Here is a 16,529-nt window from a genome sequence, read left to right as displayed (position 1 = left end):
ATGACCTCCACTTTGTGCTGCATCTGCTTTGGCTTCTTCTTGGCTCTTAGTAGACTTCAAATCTGGTTCCAGGTGCTTCTCTTCTAATTCTAGTCTGTTGATGACTAGGTCTGTGGTCAATCTGCCTTCATCTCTTTCTAAACTTCTAATGAGGTGAAACTTCCTGGCAGATTAAAACTGTGTGCCCAACCGAGACTCGAACTTGGGACCTTTGCCTTTCGTGGGCAAGTGCTCTCCATCTGAGCTAGCGAAGCACGACTCACGCCCGGTCCTCACAGCTTTACTTCTGCCAGTATCTCGTCTCCTACCTTCCAAACTTTACAGAAGCTCTCCTGCAAACCTAGCAGAACTAGCACTCCTGAAAGAAAGGATATTGCAGAGCATGGCTTAGCCACAGCCTGGGGGATGTTTCCAGAATGAGATTTTCACTCTGCAGCGGAGTGTGCACTGATATGAAACTTCCTGGCAGATTAAAACTGTGTGCCCGAGTTCGAGAGTGAAAATCTCATTCTAATGAGGTATTCATACTTCTCCAGATGCAGTCCTAGAAGTATGCAGCATGCAACTGTTTTTCCATTAAATGTAAAGCCCTCCTGCTTCACTAATTTATTGCCAACTGGTATTCTTCGTTACATAGTCATCCATAGTCATATCATCTTCTTTCTTCATTTTTACTAAGTCCCTCATCTTGGATATAGTGTTAAGTAGGTCATTGTTGCAGTGTATTCTTTCCAGTTTCCCCTATGCTTCCTTCACCAGTTACAGAGTGCCAATTGTCCCTAGGTAGTGGTCTCTCCGCATCTAACTGATTGTAACATATTCCAAATCCAGGTTCTATGACATCCCATGCTTCATGATATTGTATCAGTGAACAACCATGAACTGACCACGTGAAATAGTTATTGCTGCATTGGCGATCAATCTTCACAGATGGTTCGATCATTCCAAATTGTTTCCTTCGTCATTAGCTAAGCTAGAACATCAGATACATCGTCTTCACCAGTTCTTGTGCCTCAAGTTCTTTTTTCATTGAACTCAAAACATACTCACCACACCTGTGCACTGGGCTCATAACCTTTTGTAATTTTTACGTGTACAGCAAGTATTGACGTATGGACGTGGTTGGGCCGATGAATTAACACACACACACACACACACACACACACACACACACACACACACACACACACACACACATTGTCAGAATGACATTTCTACTCTTGGTTTTGAGGAATATTTGGCTGATGTTTTGCAAATATGTAGCAATTTCTGAGAGTACAGTTTCAATTGGGACGTAACAACACAACTTAAATTGCTGGGAGTGAAACAGTGACATTTATATTCTTCATATGTGGCTGTTATTCTCCGAATAGGTAACAATTTGCATAGGTGTGGTTAGGCTGGGATACAAGAGCGCAACTCGAATTGCCACAAAAAACTGTTTGTAATGATAGGCTGATCTTTAGTTGCGGGTTGGAACTGCAGCATACATGAAAGGAAAGAAATCTGGTTGTGGTGGCAGTGTGATCTGTTGCTTAGCCCAAGGTGTAGGTAGGTTGGAAGGTAACTGATTGGTTGTGAGTTGGTGAAGCACATGAATGTGAAAGCAGAACACGTGGTTTTGTTGACAGATGTATCTGCAGCATTCCCTGAGATCTAGGTTAGGTTGGGAGGTAACAGTTTGGTTGAAAGTTGGTGAAGTCAACAAATGTGGAAGAAAAAAAATCTGGCTGTGGTGAGAAATTGATGTGTAACTAGCCCGAAGTGTACAGTGGGTCGGAAGGTGACAGTTTGGTTGTGAGATAGCAAAGCCAACAAATGTTTAATGCTAGAACACAAACATTCTTCAATTATCCAATCTTACAAACGTTCATAATTTTTACAACATTAAAAAAAAGTAAGCAAAATTTGGTAACACATTTTATCAATTATTAATTATCACTAATAAACCACACAGGCCACAGTCTATGATCACAGAAACAATAGTTTTGGACAACAATGGCAACATATATTTTGAACAATTAGTGCATAATTGCACTCGATGCTCTTTGCAAAATGCCTTACAACAAACAGCGCAAAACGTTGTTGTCATTCTTCTCTTTTTTGACGGACAGATGTGGCAGATAGTTCTCCTTGGGGCAGATGTTATTCCAACATTTCCACCAATGTCCTCACGATGGTATTCAATTCCAAGGACAGACAGTATAGTGAGCCGCGTGTCATTTGATATTCTTGGTATGTGTAGCCTGCTTTGTATCCGTGATGAGAGTAGCTCTTCACTCAGTCGTATTAGGAAGGATTTCCTCTTTAGGACATTCTCCTTTTCACGGGTGGTGTTGTGAACATGGATTACCCACATATTAATATACACAATGTTCAGAATCCCATAAAAGACACACAAAGGCCAGATTTTAGTCTTCTGGCTGCAAGAAATGTTGCGAGACATCAGATCTAATGAGTCAACGCCACCTTCTGTGTCATCGTGGCAATGAATCATCTTAGTCCAGCTGTTATTTTTAGTTAACATTGTATGTTCCTTTTCCATTGTTTGAAAACTGTGTCCATATTTGGTCCCTTTGAACCCCAGGAAAGAATCCTGTAGCTTAGAATTGAGCGTACATAGAAATAGAGTACTATGTCACCACAAGACGCTGGCTTTTTCGCACTGTTGATATAGCCCTACGAGCCTAAAATGCTGATGAATTCTTTATGCCAATATTGTTGTGTGTTCATTCCATGTTACCCAAAATATTTTGTTTGTTATGCAGGTTTATCACATGTGCTTATTGCAATAGAGTAGTTTCCCCTCATTACTCTGAAATGCCTCCTTTTGTATGTTTATTATTAAGGTGCGTAACATTAAAACTTAAGTTTGCTTGTCCCTACCCCTACTATTAATTGCAAATGGCACCAAATTATGTAAAGGTGGCTCTGTGTACATTATTTTCTGTTGTTTAGTGGTCATGATACCACTTAAGTGTGTGTATGGACATCACAGTTAATGAGAGTAACTCATTGTACTCCTCTGCAGGACTGGGAGATGCCAGATGGACATGGTAGTATGCAGGATCTACAAAACACTGACACAGAGGTAAGTATGTCTTTACTTTTGTATTCCTCTTATGTTTCTGTGGATAATGGCATTGCATAGTTTAGAATAGTAATTTATTTATTCTCCATAGAAAAATACAAGATTTGTTTCAAATTTCAAACACACGTTACAAATCGTGTCATAAGTTGCTGGAAACAGTTATAAAAACCTAATCTATCTCAATTACATATGGATAGTATGTTAAAAAGAAAGGCAGTCTACTCCTCAGAAAGGCATTATTCTATACTATAAAAAACTTATTAGTAAAATACTGCCTTAGAGCAACTTCGCTTTTGGGTACTTTGGAAGTCTGTTAAGCAATTTAATGCCTATGTCGTAGGGGCTGTTGTCTGTGCCTTTTGTATGATGCTATGCCAGTCTAAAACTTAGTTTAAGATATTGTATTATTGCTTGTATTTTAATATTAGTTGTACAATTTTAACAGTTGGGGTAACTCATCTTTAACGCTCGACCCATCGCACCTTTCTTGTAACATGAGGCATTGCGTGGGGTCATGAGAAGTTAAACAGCATCTTATTGCTGTTATATATTTTGGTATTATTTTATAGGATTTAGTTATGTAATAGGTCCATAATGAAATAAATAAGTAACTGTAAATTAATTATTTATTTACACTATGTAAACATTGTCTCTTTGGAACAAGTTTATCATGATATTTATTTATTTATGAAAATCAAGCAATTTCTTTAAATCTTACAGTTATTTGAGTTCAGCACAGACATGAAACTATAAGAAATAGGGAGTAACATGAACTGATAAAAAATGTATGAACTTTCACATATCTGAGTGTGCCTAGTTTTCATTACGGATACAGCCTGCACATTCTGCTTTGGTATGAGTTGGGCATATATTACCCTTGCAAAAACGACAAATAGATTTTAATTTTCTATCTGCTCATCTTGGACAGTGAATGCAATGTTTTCTTGTTGGTATGGACTCGTTATCGTCAGGTGGTACATCCTGAACAGTAGGCATGAATCACTTTATACACTGTTTCAACTCACGAGACAAAGTCATTATAGTTCCTCATAATTGCAGTTGAGGGTGACACAATTCGAATGCCAATGTTTTCAAGAAAATTTTACATTCCATTTTGTGTGCCTGATTGACTGTGTCCAGTATTATGTGAGCATTCAGTGCACCAATGTCCAGAAAAGTAAAGAGCAGCCACAGTGGCCACCAGTGGCAAACTCGTGCAACTGAGTAGTTGCGGATAAGTTGGTCCACTACATCAATGCCCCCTTTTGTTTTATCGTAAAAGCTTATAATTTCAGGAAGTTTTTTTGTGGGCACTATCATCTATGATGCCAGTGTGATGCATTGTTGAAAGAAGTATTAATGTTTTGTTCTTCTTTGGGCAATAAGACAGCAAAGTGATTGTTGGTTGATAGTCAAAAATTGTTGAACATTCTTGCATTCCCTTCTGCTTGAATTCACTTGGAATTTCAGTTTATTTTTTCGAAGTGTACCCACCACTGTCAGTCTGTGATCTCGCAGCAGTTCCTCAGCCAAAGGAACGCTTGTGAACCAATTGTTCATGGTCATATCTTGTTCAGTACCTGATACGGGAGCAATTAGCTGCGTGACAAGTGCGTTGGTCGAAGTGTCTTGATAAATAGGTCCTTCTGGCCGTTTACCAACGTAAATCTCTAATTTTCTGGTGTAAAATGTAACAGCATCTACTAAAGAAAACACCTTGATTCCGTATTTTGCAGGTTTGCTGGGCACATATTGGCAAAATCAGCATCATCCTCTGAAATTCTCTAGCATCTCAGCCACTGTTACGTACTCATTGTTTCTGTAATTTTTCTCACAATTGTTGACAAAGACATTGTATAATTTCTTGATCGGTGCCAACTTGTCTGTCAGATTTAACTCTTCACATGTGTGAATGTCATCAAATCTAAGAGCTCTAAATAAAAATTGAAATCACATAACAGCATAAAAAAAATCGAGGCCAGTTCAATCAGTAATCCAAATGTCATCAATCGAAGTATATGATGACTTATATAGCCCTGTTATGTACAAGACGCCAAACAAAGCTTTCAACTTAGTCAAATTTGTAAACCCACAGTCTCGTTCTCTGTCATAATTTATCTGCATTGATGTTATTTTTATATTTGTGCAGTCTACTATGCAACACTTCTAAGTCAATAAACTATAACCAAGATTCTAAAGGGTTACTAGTCTCATGTACTGCACCTTGGGGGCCTTGTTGTTCTGTGACATATTATGAAATCATCTTCTAACACCCTGTTGGTAGGGAGTTTTTTTCCTTTTGCAAATAACAGTTTAGGTTCCATCTCTTTATCTTCTTTTGACAGAATAGAAATTATGCGACGATAAATTCGATAATGAAATGTCATCTTCATCACTATTTGAGGATTCTGGCAGTTGAAGAAGTTCTGAGGATTGTCATCTTCACGGTCTTGCTCTGACTCTGTGCCATGATCACCAACTTCCTCTGGAAAATCAACATTCTCTTCTCCATCAGCAATAATTTCATAGTTTTCCTCTTCCAGCCATCTCAGAATTTGTTAGCACTGTTGTTCGTCCATGTTTATTTTATTTGAACTGCTCTACAACAAAACGAATCATTAACATAAACACTGTAACAAAAGAATCATAAAGAAATCAAAAACCAAGTAAAGGAGTCTGTAGAATTTCACTTACGCCAGTCGTCGCGTGGGATCTCTCGAAGTCTCGCGCAGAAACACGTCTGTACCTAATGGCACACGCACAGACTGATTGTTGCCAGCACGGATTGTTGTCCCTTTTAGGAAGCTAAAAGAGTAACAGACCCCTGGAAAAATTTTAAAAGTACGTAATTGGCATTTATGTAGAAGCTAGCTTCTGAAGACCCCACACAGAGGGTTGAGGATTGGGAAAGTCTTCCTTACTCAAAAACATGTTGTAATAATAATGTATGGTGCTCACCCATGATCACCTTGTAGACATCTGTTAGGCATTCTGACTGCTGCTTCACATTTTATTTGTTCCCCCGTGAAGTTAACTATAAATAATCCACTGCAGTTCAAAAAGAACAATGATGTACATAATTACAATAGCAGAAGGAAAATTGAAATTAATTACTCCACATTATGGTTTCCTTTCACACAAAAAGGGCTGTACAATGTTGTGTCTAAAATTTTTGATATTTTACCCATTTACATTTTATTATAAATGTCTGACAGGCAGCAAAGTAAAATTCGAAAACCAACAGAAAAAGTTTCTCCTTGACAACTCCTACTCTGTGTAAGAATTTCTGTTATTGAAATGTGTAAAAGTTGATGGGTAAGAATTACATCTGTGTATTTAATTAAGAAAATACAACGTAATAAATGTTCAGCATGTAGCTATATTTATGAATGATCTGTGAGGTAAATATAAAATGACATGTTTCACCACCATGGCAATTTATCATGCACATGGTCTACGGAACATGAGACTAACTAACTAGTATTTTGTAAGCTGCAAAGCAGCAGTAGTAAACTTTAGAACTCTGTCTCCGGCTTACCTATGTCTTTTGCAAGAAATTGTCAAGTCCAGCATATAATTGTTTCCAGGTTTTAGAGTCTAGATTACGTCCCCACATCTTTCCTTTTCTAGGTTTTGTCTTCTGTTCCACACATATGCTACAAATAGAATGATGTACATATATGTTTGTATCGTTTTGCTCCACTCTGGTTTGTAGTTGAAGGATAAAGAAGTTTGCTACTCACAGTAGCAACTTCTCAGTATTTGGAGACTCAGCTCTTAAATATGTTTCATTTATGGTGCTGAGCTGCTCCATCAGTTCTTACCCTATAGTCAGATGCACTCTCAAATAGCTATTGATTATTGATACTGAGCTGATCATTTCTTTGTATAACTGGTTTTCAACTGTGTTGTGCCATAAAGGGAATAGGGCCAGTGGCATACTTAAGTGTTTCACAGGAATCTTGTGGGAACAAAAGAAGGTGTGTCAACTGTTTGTATTACACAGCCAGTGGGAGAGTAGCAGCTAGACAATGTATTTCGAAGTAATACATTTGGAGGAAGGGGTGAAACATTGCTGCGTGCACACACACACACACACACACACACACACACACACACACACACAAATGCAAACGCAACTGTCACATACACAGTTGCAGTCTCAGGCAAGTGGAACCACACCTGAGACTGCAGTCATGTGTGTGATTTGCGTTTGCGTGAGTGTGTGCATATGTGTGTCTATTGCTGACGAAGGTCTTAATGGCCGAAAGCTTTAATTGTGAGAGTCTTTCTGTTGTGACTATTTGCGACTCAACATCTTCACTATATGGTGAGTAGCAACTTTCCTTCTCTGTATTAATAAACATTTACCTACCTTCCCACATGATTAAGTTTAAAAACACTGATTCACTCACTCAGTGTGCTCGCGCAGATCAATTAAGTAGTCATTTCACCACCATGTTTGATATATTTTCAGGTCTCCGCAATTAATCCTTGAGAAATGCACCAACGGCCAACATCACAATGCCATACTAAATCACCTAAATCACTCCACTTTATAGCACTCGCGGTTGTAATCACAAAATACTTCTCTCGGAACTCATTAATATGCCTGAAAACAGCAAAGGAAACAATTGTTTCAATTTCTGTGCTAGAATTATGAGGGTTGTTCCAAAAGTAATGCCTCTTTTTATTCATGGAAACTACAGGTGATACATAAGTCACAACAGCACAGCTAAATGGAGCAATATTTCAGCTATAGCTGTCATTTTTCCATATGGTCATCACAATTTGTTTTGCACTTTTTCCAACAATGAACCAGAGCTTGCATGCTGCACTTGTAAAAATTGGGACCAGCTGAGGCTAACCATTTCCTTACAGCTTTGACAATAGCATCCGAGTCTTGAAACTGTTTGCTACTTAGTCAATCTTTCAAAGGCCCAAAGAGATGGAAGTCTGAAGGTGCTAAATCGGAACTCTATGGAGGATGTGGTAATTTTGCAATGAGTTGTGCGGTCAAACTGGTGTGGAGCCTGAGTGAAGCATTCCACAACAAAAATTATACAAGTCACAATGAGATAGAACACCATCAGGATTAGAGCAAATCTCAGACACTACGTTTTGAGAAGTCCTCCATTGTGTGGAATTCAGAAGAGTGTAAAACAGTTCAGAAATATACAGTGAAGCACCAAAGAAACTGGTACAGGCATGCATATTCATTACGGTGATATGTAAACAGGCAGAATACGGCACTGTGGTTGGCAGCACCTGTATAAGACAGCAAGTGCCTGACGCAGTTCTTAGATCGGTTACTGCCGCTACAGTGGCAGGTTATCAAGATTTAAGTGAGTTTGAATTTGGTGTTATAGTCGGTGCATGAGCAATGGGACACAGTGTTTCCGAGGTAACGATGAACTGGGGAAATTCCCGTATGACCATTTCATGAGTGTACTGTCAATATGCAGTAAAACATCAAATCTCTGACATCGCTGTGGCCGGAAAAGATCCTACAAGAACGGGACCTACATTGACTGAAGAGAATCGTTCAACATGACAGAAGTGCACCCCCTCCGCAAATTGCTGCAGATTCCAATGCTGTGCCATCAACAAGTATCAGCATGTGAACCATTCAACAAAACATCATCGATATGGGCTTTTGGAGTGGAAGGCCCCCTTGTGTGTGCCCTTGACAAAACAAAGCTTTACGCCTCACCTGGGCCATCAACACCTGTTGATGTCTGGAGACATGTTGCCTGGACATTTCAAATTGTATAGAGTGGCTTGACGTGCACGGATATGGAGACAACCTCATGAATCCATGGACCCTGCATGTCAGCAGAGGACTGTTTAAGTGATGGAAGCTCTGTAATGGTGTGGGGCATGTGCAGTTGGAGTGATATGGGACCTCTGATATGTCTGGATATGACTCTGACGGATGACACATACGTAAGCATCCTCTCTGATCCCCTGCATCCATTCATGTCCACTGTGCATTTTGATGGACTTGGACAATCCCAGCAGGACAATGTGACACCCTACACTTCCAGAAATGCTACGGAGTGGTTGCAGGAACTCTTTTCTGAGTTTAAACACTTCCGCTGGCCACCAAACTTCCCAGACATGAACATTATTGAGCATAACTGGGATGCCTTGCAATGTGCTGTTCAGAAGAGATCTTCACCCCCTCGTACTCTTAAAGATTTATGGACAGCCCTGCAGGATTCATGGTGTGAATTCCCTCTAGCAATACTTCAGACATTAGTAGAGTCCATACCACGTCAGTTGCATCACTTCATTGTGCTTGGTTGGGCCCTACAATACATTAGGCAGGCGTACCAGTTTTTTTGGCTCTTCAGTGTACATTCCTACAGTATGTTGTTAAGATGAACCACTTCTGTTGATTACAGTAATAACTGTTATTATTTGGAAGCATTTGATATACTCTATTTACATTTATAAAGCTACGTGCTTTATTACCACAAATTCTTCTATTTTGGATTATTCAGTTGCTGTTCAACAAATGCTACTTCCTTCATGGTTTCTCTCGAACAGAAGAAGATATTTATAATGCTGTATCATGAAAGGTTATGTCTACTGAACAAGGTCTGCTAACAAAGCTATGCAGATTGGTACTGGAAGTGATGACATAAGTTACAGAATGAGTGGCCAAGAAGACGTTCATTTCATTTAGTTTTATATTTGTGAGATATTTAAATTTCCCTGTCTTAAGTCTAAGGACACTTACAAAAAAACATTTTAGATTCTTGCAAACAGAAAACAATACAAGTCAACTCAAGTTTAGTCCCACTGACCAAATCTATGTATGTATAGCACAAGTAAGCTTTCAAACACTGGCTTAAATGCCAACTTCCATCCAATAATAATAAATTGGTTGAAGCTTAAATGGAACAAAACAAAATGTAAATATACATCATGTAATTCCTAAGTACATAAGTCTAGAACTTTTCACATACTTTTTTATGAGTTATGATTTAATCTCAGACCATTGTTTGTAGTTTGTCTTCACTTATCAGTTTTTCTTTTTCAGAAGACTGCACCAGAAGGTGGAAGTTCTGTTAGCAGTGAGATGATTGTCAAACAAGAACCAGTAAGTAGTATTAACAAGAGCAATCATGTTGTTTATTAAGACTCAGAAGCTCAAGAATAAACCCAGGAATTCTGTTATCAAGAAAGGAAAAACAGAAGACTAAATCCTTCTACAATCATTTATTGTCCAGCACAGTCACATAAAATATAGAATATAACTGACCTGTTTTGGCACCTATGAGGCGTTTACAGTTGGTCTTGCTTTTTGTGAAAATGTGATACATTGGACTGTTTTGTTTGTTTGTGTGCACGTGCACGTGTGCGTGCGTGTGTAATTACTTCCCGTATAAAAACTACAATATGCACCTACCTTTATTGAGAAAGATTCAACAAGGCAACTTACTTCCACCCCACCCTCCCTCTTGGTTGAGAATGCTTTCACCTCAGGTTTTGCAATTTCATTGCCCTCGTGTTTCATTAGTTAGTAACGACAAATGAATTATTAATTTTCTTGGTCAGTTTTCCAACTGGATCTCTCTCAACATGTTTCTTCATAATTTCACAACCCAGAAATCTTTGACAAACAGAAGCATCACAGCTCTCTTTGATTATAGGTGGTGTTATTGAGATGTTTTGCTAGTATCAATGAACTAATATCTCTTATTTAGGGCATATTTGTTTCATACACACATCAAAAAAAGTTTTGCATCACCTCGGTTCCCACAACTCTTGAATATAGACATTGAATGTGGATATTGTGTCACAGACACAGTCCCTTTGACTGTTCAGAGATGTCACTAAACCCGCTCAAAGGTGTAAACAACCATACATGTGCAGTGCCTATTAGACGGAGGGGGTCTGACAGCTGATCAGTTCCAGTCATTCCACCAGGAAGGAGGTACATGGCTCATGTTGTCTGTAGTTCAACCATGCCTTGATGGTCACTACCATGGTTCGATTGTGTCTGCTTTGTTACTTTGTCCAGGCGTCTCAGAGTGAACCAAAGTGATGTTGTTCATACATGGAGGAGATAGAGAGAGAGAGAGACAGGAACTGTCGATGTCATGCCTCACACAGGGGGCCCAAGGGCTACTACTGCAGTGGATGATTGCTACCTATGGATTATGGCTCAGAGGAACCCTGATAGCAATGGCACCATATTGAATAATGCTTTTCATGCAGCCACAGGACTTTGTGTTATGACTCAAACTGTGTGCAGTAGGCTGCATGACACGCAACTTCACTCCCGACATCCATGGCGAGGTGCATCTTTGCAACCACAACACAATGCAGCGCAGTACAGATGGGCCCAACAACATGCCGAATGGATCGCTCAGGACTGGCATCACGTTCTCTTCACTGATGAGTGTCGCATATGCCTGCAACCAGACAATCGTCGGAGATGAGTTTGGAGGCAACCCAATCAGGCTGAATGCCTTAGACATACTGCCCATCGGGTGCAGCGAGGTGGAGGTTCCCTGCTGTTTTGGGGTGGCATTGTGTGGGGCTGACGTACGCCGCTGGTGATCATGGAAGGCTTCGTAATGGCTGTATGGTACGTGGATGGCACCCTCCAACTGCTAGTGCAATCATATCGGCAGCATATTGGTGAGGCATTTGTCTTCATGGACGACAATTCGCACCCACGTCATGCACATCTTGTGAATGACTTCCTTCAGGGTAATGACATTGCTTGACTAGAGCGGCCAGCATGTTCTCCAGACATGAACCCTATCAAACATGTCTGGGATAGATTGAAAGGGGCTGTTTATGGATGATGTGACCCATCAACTAATCTGAGGGATCTAGGCCGAATTGCCATTGAGGAGTAGGACAATCTGGACCTACAGTGCCTCGATGGACTTGTGGATAGTATGCCATGACGAATACAGGCATGCATCAATGCAAGAGGATGTGCTACTGGGTGTTGGAGGTACTGGTGTGTACAGCAATCTGGACAACCAACTCTGAAGGTCTCACTGTATGGTGGTACAGCATGCAATGTGTGGTTTACACGAGCAATAAAAAGGGCAGAAATGATGTTTATGTTGATCTCTGTTTCAGTTTCTGTACAGGTTCCGGAACTCTCGGAACCGAGGTGATGCAAAACTTTTTTTGATGTGTGTAGATTCATATAAGCAGGCAAGTTGCTTGTACGGCAAACAATTTGCTTGTATGGCAAACAAGGAAGTTTGTAACTAGCAAACCTGGCAGTGCTCACAGTTGCTAAAGATGTATGGGAATTTGCTGTATGCCCTAATCTCCCCCCCCCCCACCCTTCTATCTTTTGTCTTGCTTATTATTATTTATTGCCAACAAAACCTTAATTGGAAATTGAAGTTGCTTAAAATGAATGAGTAAATCAGTTGGGATTAGAGTAAATCAGTTGGGATTAGTGGTATACAAGGTATGACAGACCCTCTCAGTGCTGGATCTCTGAGGATACTAACATCAGTAGCAGTATTTTGAATCTGTGATTGGATAGGATTATAGAGTTTCAGAAGATTCAGATTCCATAATAGTTCTCTAATCATGAGAAAAAAAATCATAAATCAGTTTTCCTGTTTTCTGTTAAATTGACAGTGAGAAAGAAAAATTTGTCTAATCATTTGCATGCCATGCTATTTTAGTTAAAAAACTGACTGCAAGAAGAAAAACAAAACCACCTTTTTTTATAACACAGCACAGGATTTTCTTTGTAATATAAAATAAATGAACAATTGACAGGAATGTCAATATAAAGAGTGGGAGGTATGGAACAGTGACCAGACAGCTTGGCAAATGGAAATCAGACCTATCTGCAGAGGGTACAGAGAAGTTTCCATGGAAAGTTTTCAGTTCAGGCACCATCAGTGCAATCGTTGCATGGTCAAGTGCCCTTAAGCTCCTACCCAGTTCTTTGTCACTAAACTTTGAAAAACTAAACTCTGGGGAAAAAACACATTACATGCAGTTCAGAACTTATAACAGGTTTTTCACCTGCATGTGCCTAAAATATATCAGACAGATTATTATTGCTTTATATTGCTTCAAACATGCTGTAAGAATACTCTGTAGTGCTCACTCATGACTGTCTTGTAGGTATCTGTCTAAGGAGTTGGGCTTTCTGACTACTGCTTCACGGTATATTTATTCCGTCATGAAGTTTGTTGTAAATAATCCACTGCAGTTCAAAAGGAACAGTGATGTACATAATTACAATTCCAGAAGAAAAAATGACATTCATTACTCCACATTAAGGTTGTAGTTAGTGCAAAAGAAGGTGCACAGTGCTGCAACTATAATTTTTAGTAGTTTGCTCAGTGATATAAGACATCTGACAGAAAGCAAAGTCAAATTTGAAAAAAAACTGAAGAAGTTTCTCCTTAATAACTCCTATTCTAGAGAAGAATTTCTGTTATTGTAATGTGTAAAAGGTGGTAGGTAAGGATTTACTAAGAATGTACATACCTTGATTAAAAAAGTGAAGCAGCGGGAAGACAAGTACGGATGCCAGTGTGACTTCATGCATATACGCGCTATCAGTATGTATGTAAGTGAATAGTGTGTAAGGTAAGAGTCCGGAAGACTCTTTGTAAAGTTTTACCCATTTGTGTTTATTGTTGTTACCAGCCCCCATAGGATATGTAAGGGGTGGGAACATCATCAGGGGGTTAAGTATCACTGTGAAAAATACGGAGATACCACATGCTCTTGTGAGGCAGCATTATCAGCACCTGACAGAGTTTAACAGCAACCTCATTGTGAGTCTCTATTTGGCTGACTAGTTAATTTGTGCAATATCCAGATTTGTGATGCATTCAGGTGTAACAGTGGCCCAATGTTGGATTGCTTGGGAACGTGAGGCAGGCATACTCATCGTCAAGATTGTAACATGCGATTTCAGTAGTGTGACATATCCACTAAATGTTTTTTCACTATTTTTTCTGATAGAAGTGTTATTGAAAGATGTATGTACTTTACTAAAACATAAGTCTTTATTTAGCTGATTATCTTAAAGTTGGCTCCATTGTCTCTTGTCAGGGGTATAAGTGCGTCCACCAGTTTTGGCAGCACAAAAAGAATATACAGTTGCCAGGACTGTGAGTGTTTGATGAATCACTAGCTGTGAAATAAATAAAACATCTACAGTCTAAACTCTCAATACTTTTTTTTTCTCTTTCAGTCAAATTTGGTTGAAAAAATGCGGAACATGTTGTGGGACATCATGGAATATTATTGCTTCAGCCTCTGTAGTTTCCTGAAGTTTTGTTAAGTGGTGGTACTATACATTGCCTTCAGAATTTCATCTATAATGGAGGTGTGTTCCAAGCAGGAGGTGTCATTGAGTTTCTTTTGGCAGAAAACAACGGTGCTGCAGATATTCATCGGCACTTCCAGAACATGTACAGAGAGCATGCTGAATTGTTGGGTGAGGCATCTGTCACCCTCGGAACAACATTGTGGAAACCTATCTCAACACCAGCATGCCGACTGGCTGTTCACAGCTGTCACTCCTGCAATAATGGAACATGCAGACACTCTCATTCGAGGTGATCAAGGAGTCACAATCAAATACCTCACTGCACGACAGGACGCCTCTGTTGGTAGTGCTGACACTCATCCACTAGTTGGGGTGCTGAGAGGTTTGTGCCCATCTGGGTTCCTCACTGCCTAACACAAAATCATAAAGAGCAACAAATGACTGTCCGTGCAGAATTGCTTGTGCATTATGAGGCTGATAATGACAACTTTTTGTCAAACATTGTCACAAGTGATGAAATGGGTTCATCACTTCAAACGGGAAACAAAATGGCAATCTGTAGACTGACACCACACCATCTCTCCTCTGAAGAAAAAGTTCAAAGCTGCACCCTCAACCAGTAAAGCCATGGTGATCATCTTCTGGGATACTGAAGGGGCTATTCTGTTTAATATCCTCCCTCATGGTGCAGCAATCAGCTGTGAAGTGTGTTGTACTACCCTCAGGAAACTGAAAAAAACAAGTTCAGTTTATTCATCACCACAAAAATGCAAACAAACTTCTCCTTCTCTATGACAATGCAAGGCCTCACACAAGTCTGTGCACCTAAGAGGAGCTCACAGAACTTCATTGGACTGTTCTTCCTGCGGTGCTTCCCTTTCTTGCATACTCGTGTATGTGTGTGTGTGTGTGTGTGTGTGTGTGTGTGTGTGTGTGTGAGTGAGTGGATCTGTCAGTTTGTTGTGGTCTAAGTTACCTTTTATTGTTCCCCAAATACAGCTGTCTTTCTGTTTTGTGCTCATGGGCCAGCTACTCTGTACCATAGCCGTGTATGAACTTATTTGTCTCGACTTTGTCTCCAGGCAGGATGATGCTGTAAGAGCGTGTCTCGCTATTTCCAGCTGCTGAATGTCGAACACGTCTTCAATGATAACATGCTATACTGCTTCAGCTAATTACAACAACTGTGAAGACACATCCAAGTATCAGTAAATCACAATTTCAAATACCTCATTCAATATGTCTGGCCACAGTGAACTCAGCTTAAGATATAAAATTTATGGTTTTCATTTGTCTTGAACATTTACATTGTAATATGTCTGTTTTCTCTGAGATGTTCATGACACCTTCAAGGGGTGTCACCAAGGCATAAATGTCCACTTCCAGCAAGTGCTACTGCACTCACTGAGATGTGCCATGCCTCTGCTGTGTTACATCACTGTGTATGAACAATTTGCACAGATAAGGTTTCCACAGTATATTTTTTGCACTACATAAAATGTTTATAAAAGACACAACCATCTTTCACCAGCATGAGTGTCTTCAATGGAACATAGATCGTCCTCACAAATAATTCATGTTACACTACATTCCTCATCCTCACTACATCCTCACTATGCTGATTAACAAGTCTAACATCTTTTTGACAAAATTGTGTGCAGTACTTCATGTATAACTTCTGCTTCTCTGCCTAGAAATTTGAGAAGTTAAAATGTTCCTGTCTTATTACATTTCATTGATGGAAAAGTGCTTTAATGAATATTACATCTTGAAATTACAATGAAAATCAGCTAAATATACTGCAAAATGTTTGTTCTTTACAGCAACATTGATAATCGACTGTAATAAGTATACACAATGACCAATGTGACTATCGTAATTTACTGTTGATACAGTGCTGATTTATTCTGAATATACATCTACATCTACATTTATACTCCGCAAGCCACCCAACGGTGTGTGGCGGAGGGCAGTTTACGTGCCACTGTCATTACCTCCCTTTCCTGTTCCAGTCGCGTATGGTTCGCGGTAAGAACAACTGTCTGAAAGCCTCCGTGCGCGCTCTAATCTCTCTAATTTTACATTCGTGATCTCCTCGGGACGTATAAGTAGGGGGAAGCAATATATTCGATACCTCATCCAGAAACG

General features: G+C 39.6%; 1 protein-coding gene across 9 annotated transcripts in view; it reads left to right on the top strand.

Moving 5' to 3' along the window:
- Window positions 1–16,529, top strand: part of LOC124550884 (zinc finger and SCAN domain-containing protein 12-like) — a 124,132-nt gene that overhangs the window by 23,260 nt on the left and 84,343 nt on the right. For 7 of the 9 annotated variants that reach the window (XM_047125650.1, XM_047125642.1, XM_047125649.1 and 4 more), the window contains 2 exons: window positions 3,032–3,091; window positions 10,140–10,199. In XM_047125650.1, coding sequence (XP_046981606.1) covers window positions 3,041–3,091; window positions 10,140–10,199 — 111 coding nt within the window. In that variant the 5' untranslated portion in view covers window positions 3,032–3,040. The remainder of the gene's footprint in view (window positions 1–3,031; window positions 3,092–10,139; window positions 10,200–16,529) is intronic. The other 2 variants (XM_047125643.1, XM_047125648.1) reach the window with 1 other exon arrangement.

Source organism: Schistocerca americana, chromosome 9 (genome assembly GCF_021461395.2).
Source record: "Schistocerca americana isolate TAMUIC-IGC-003095 chromosome 9, iqSchAmer2.1, whole genome shotgun sequence".
Classification (NCBI taxonomy): Eukaryota; Metazoa; Arthropoda; class Insecta; order Orthoptera; family Acrididae; genus Schistocerca; species Schistocerca americana.
Note: the sequence above shows the minus strand (reverse complement) of the source record. Positions and strands in the feature narration are given on the sequence as shown.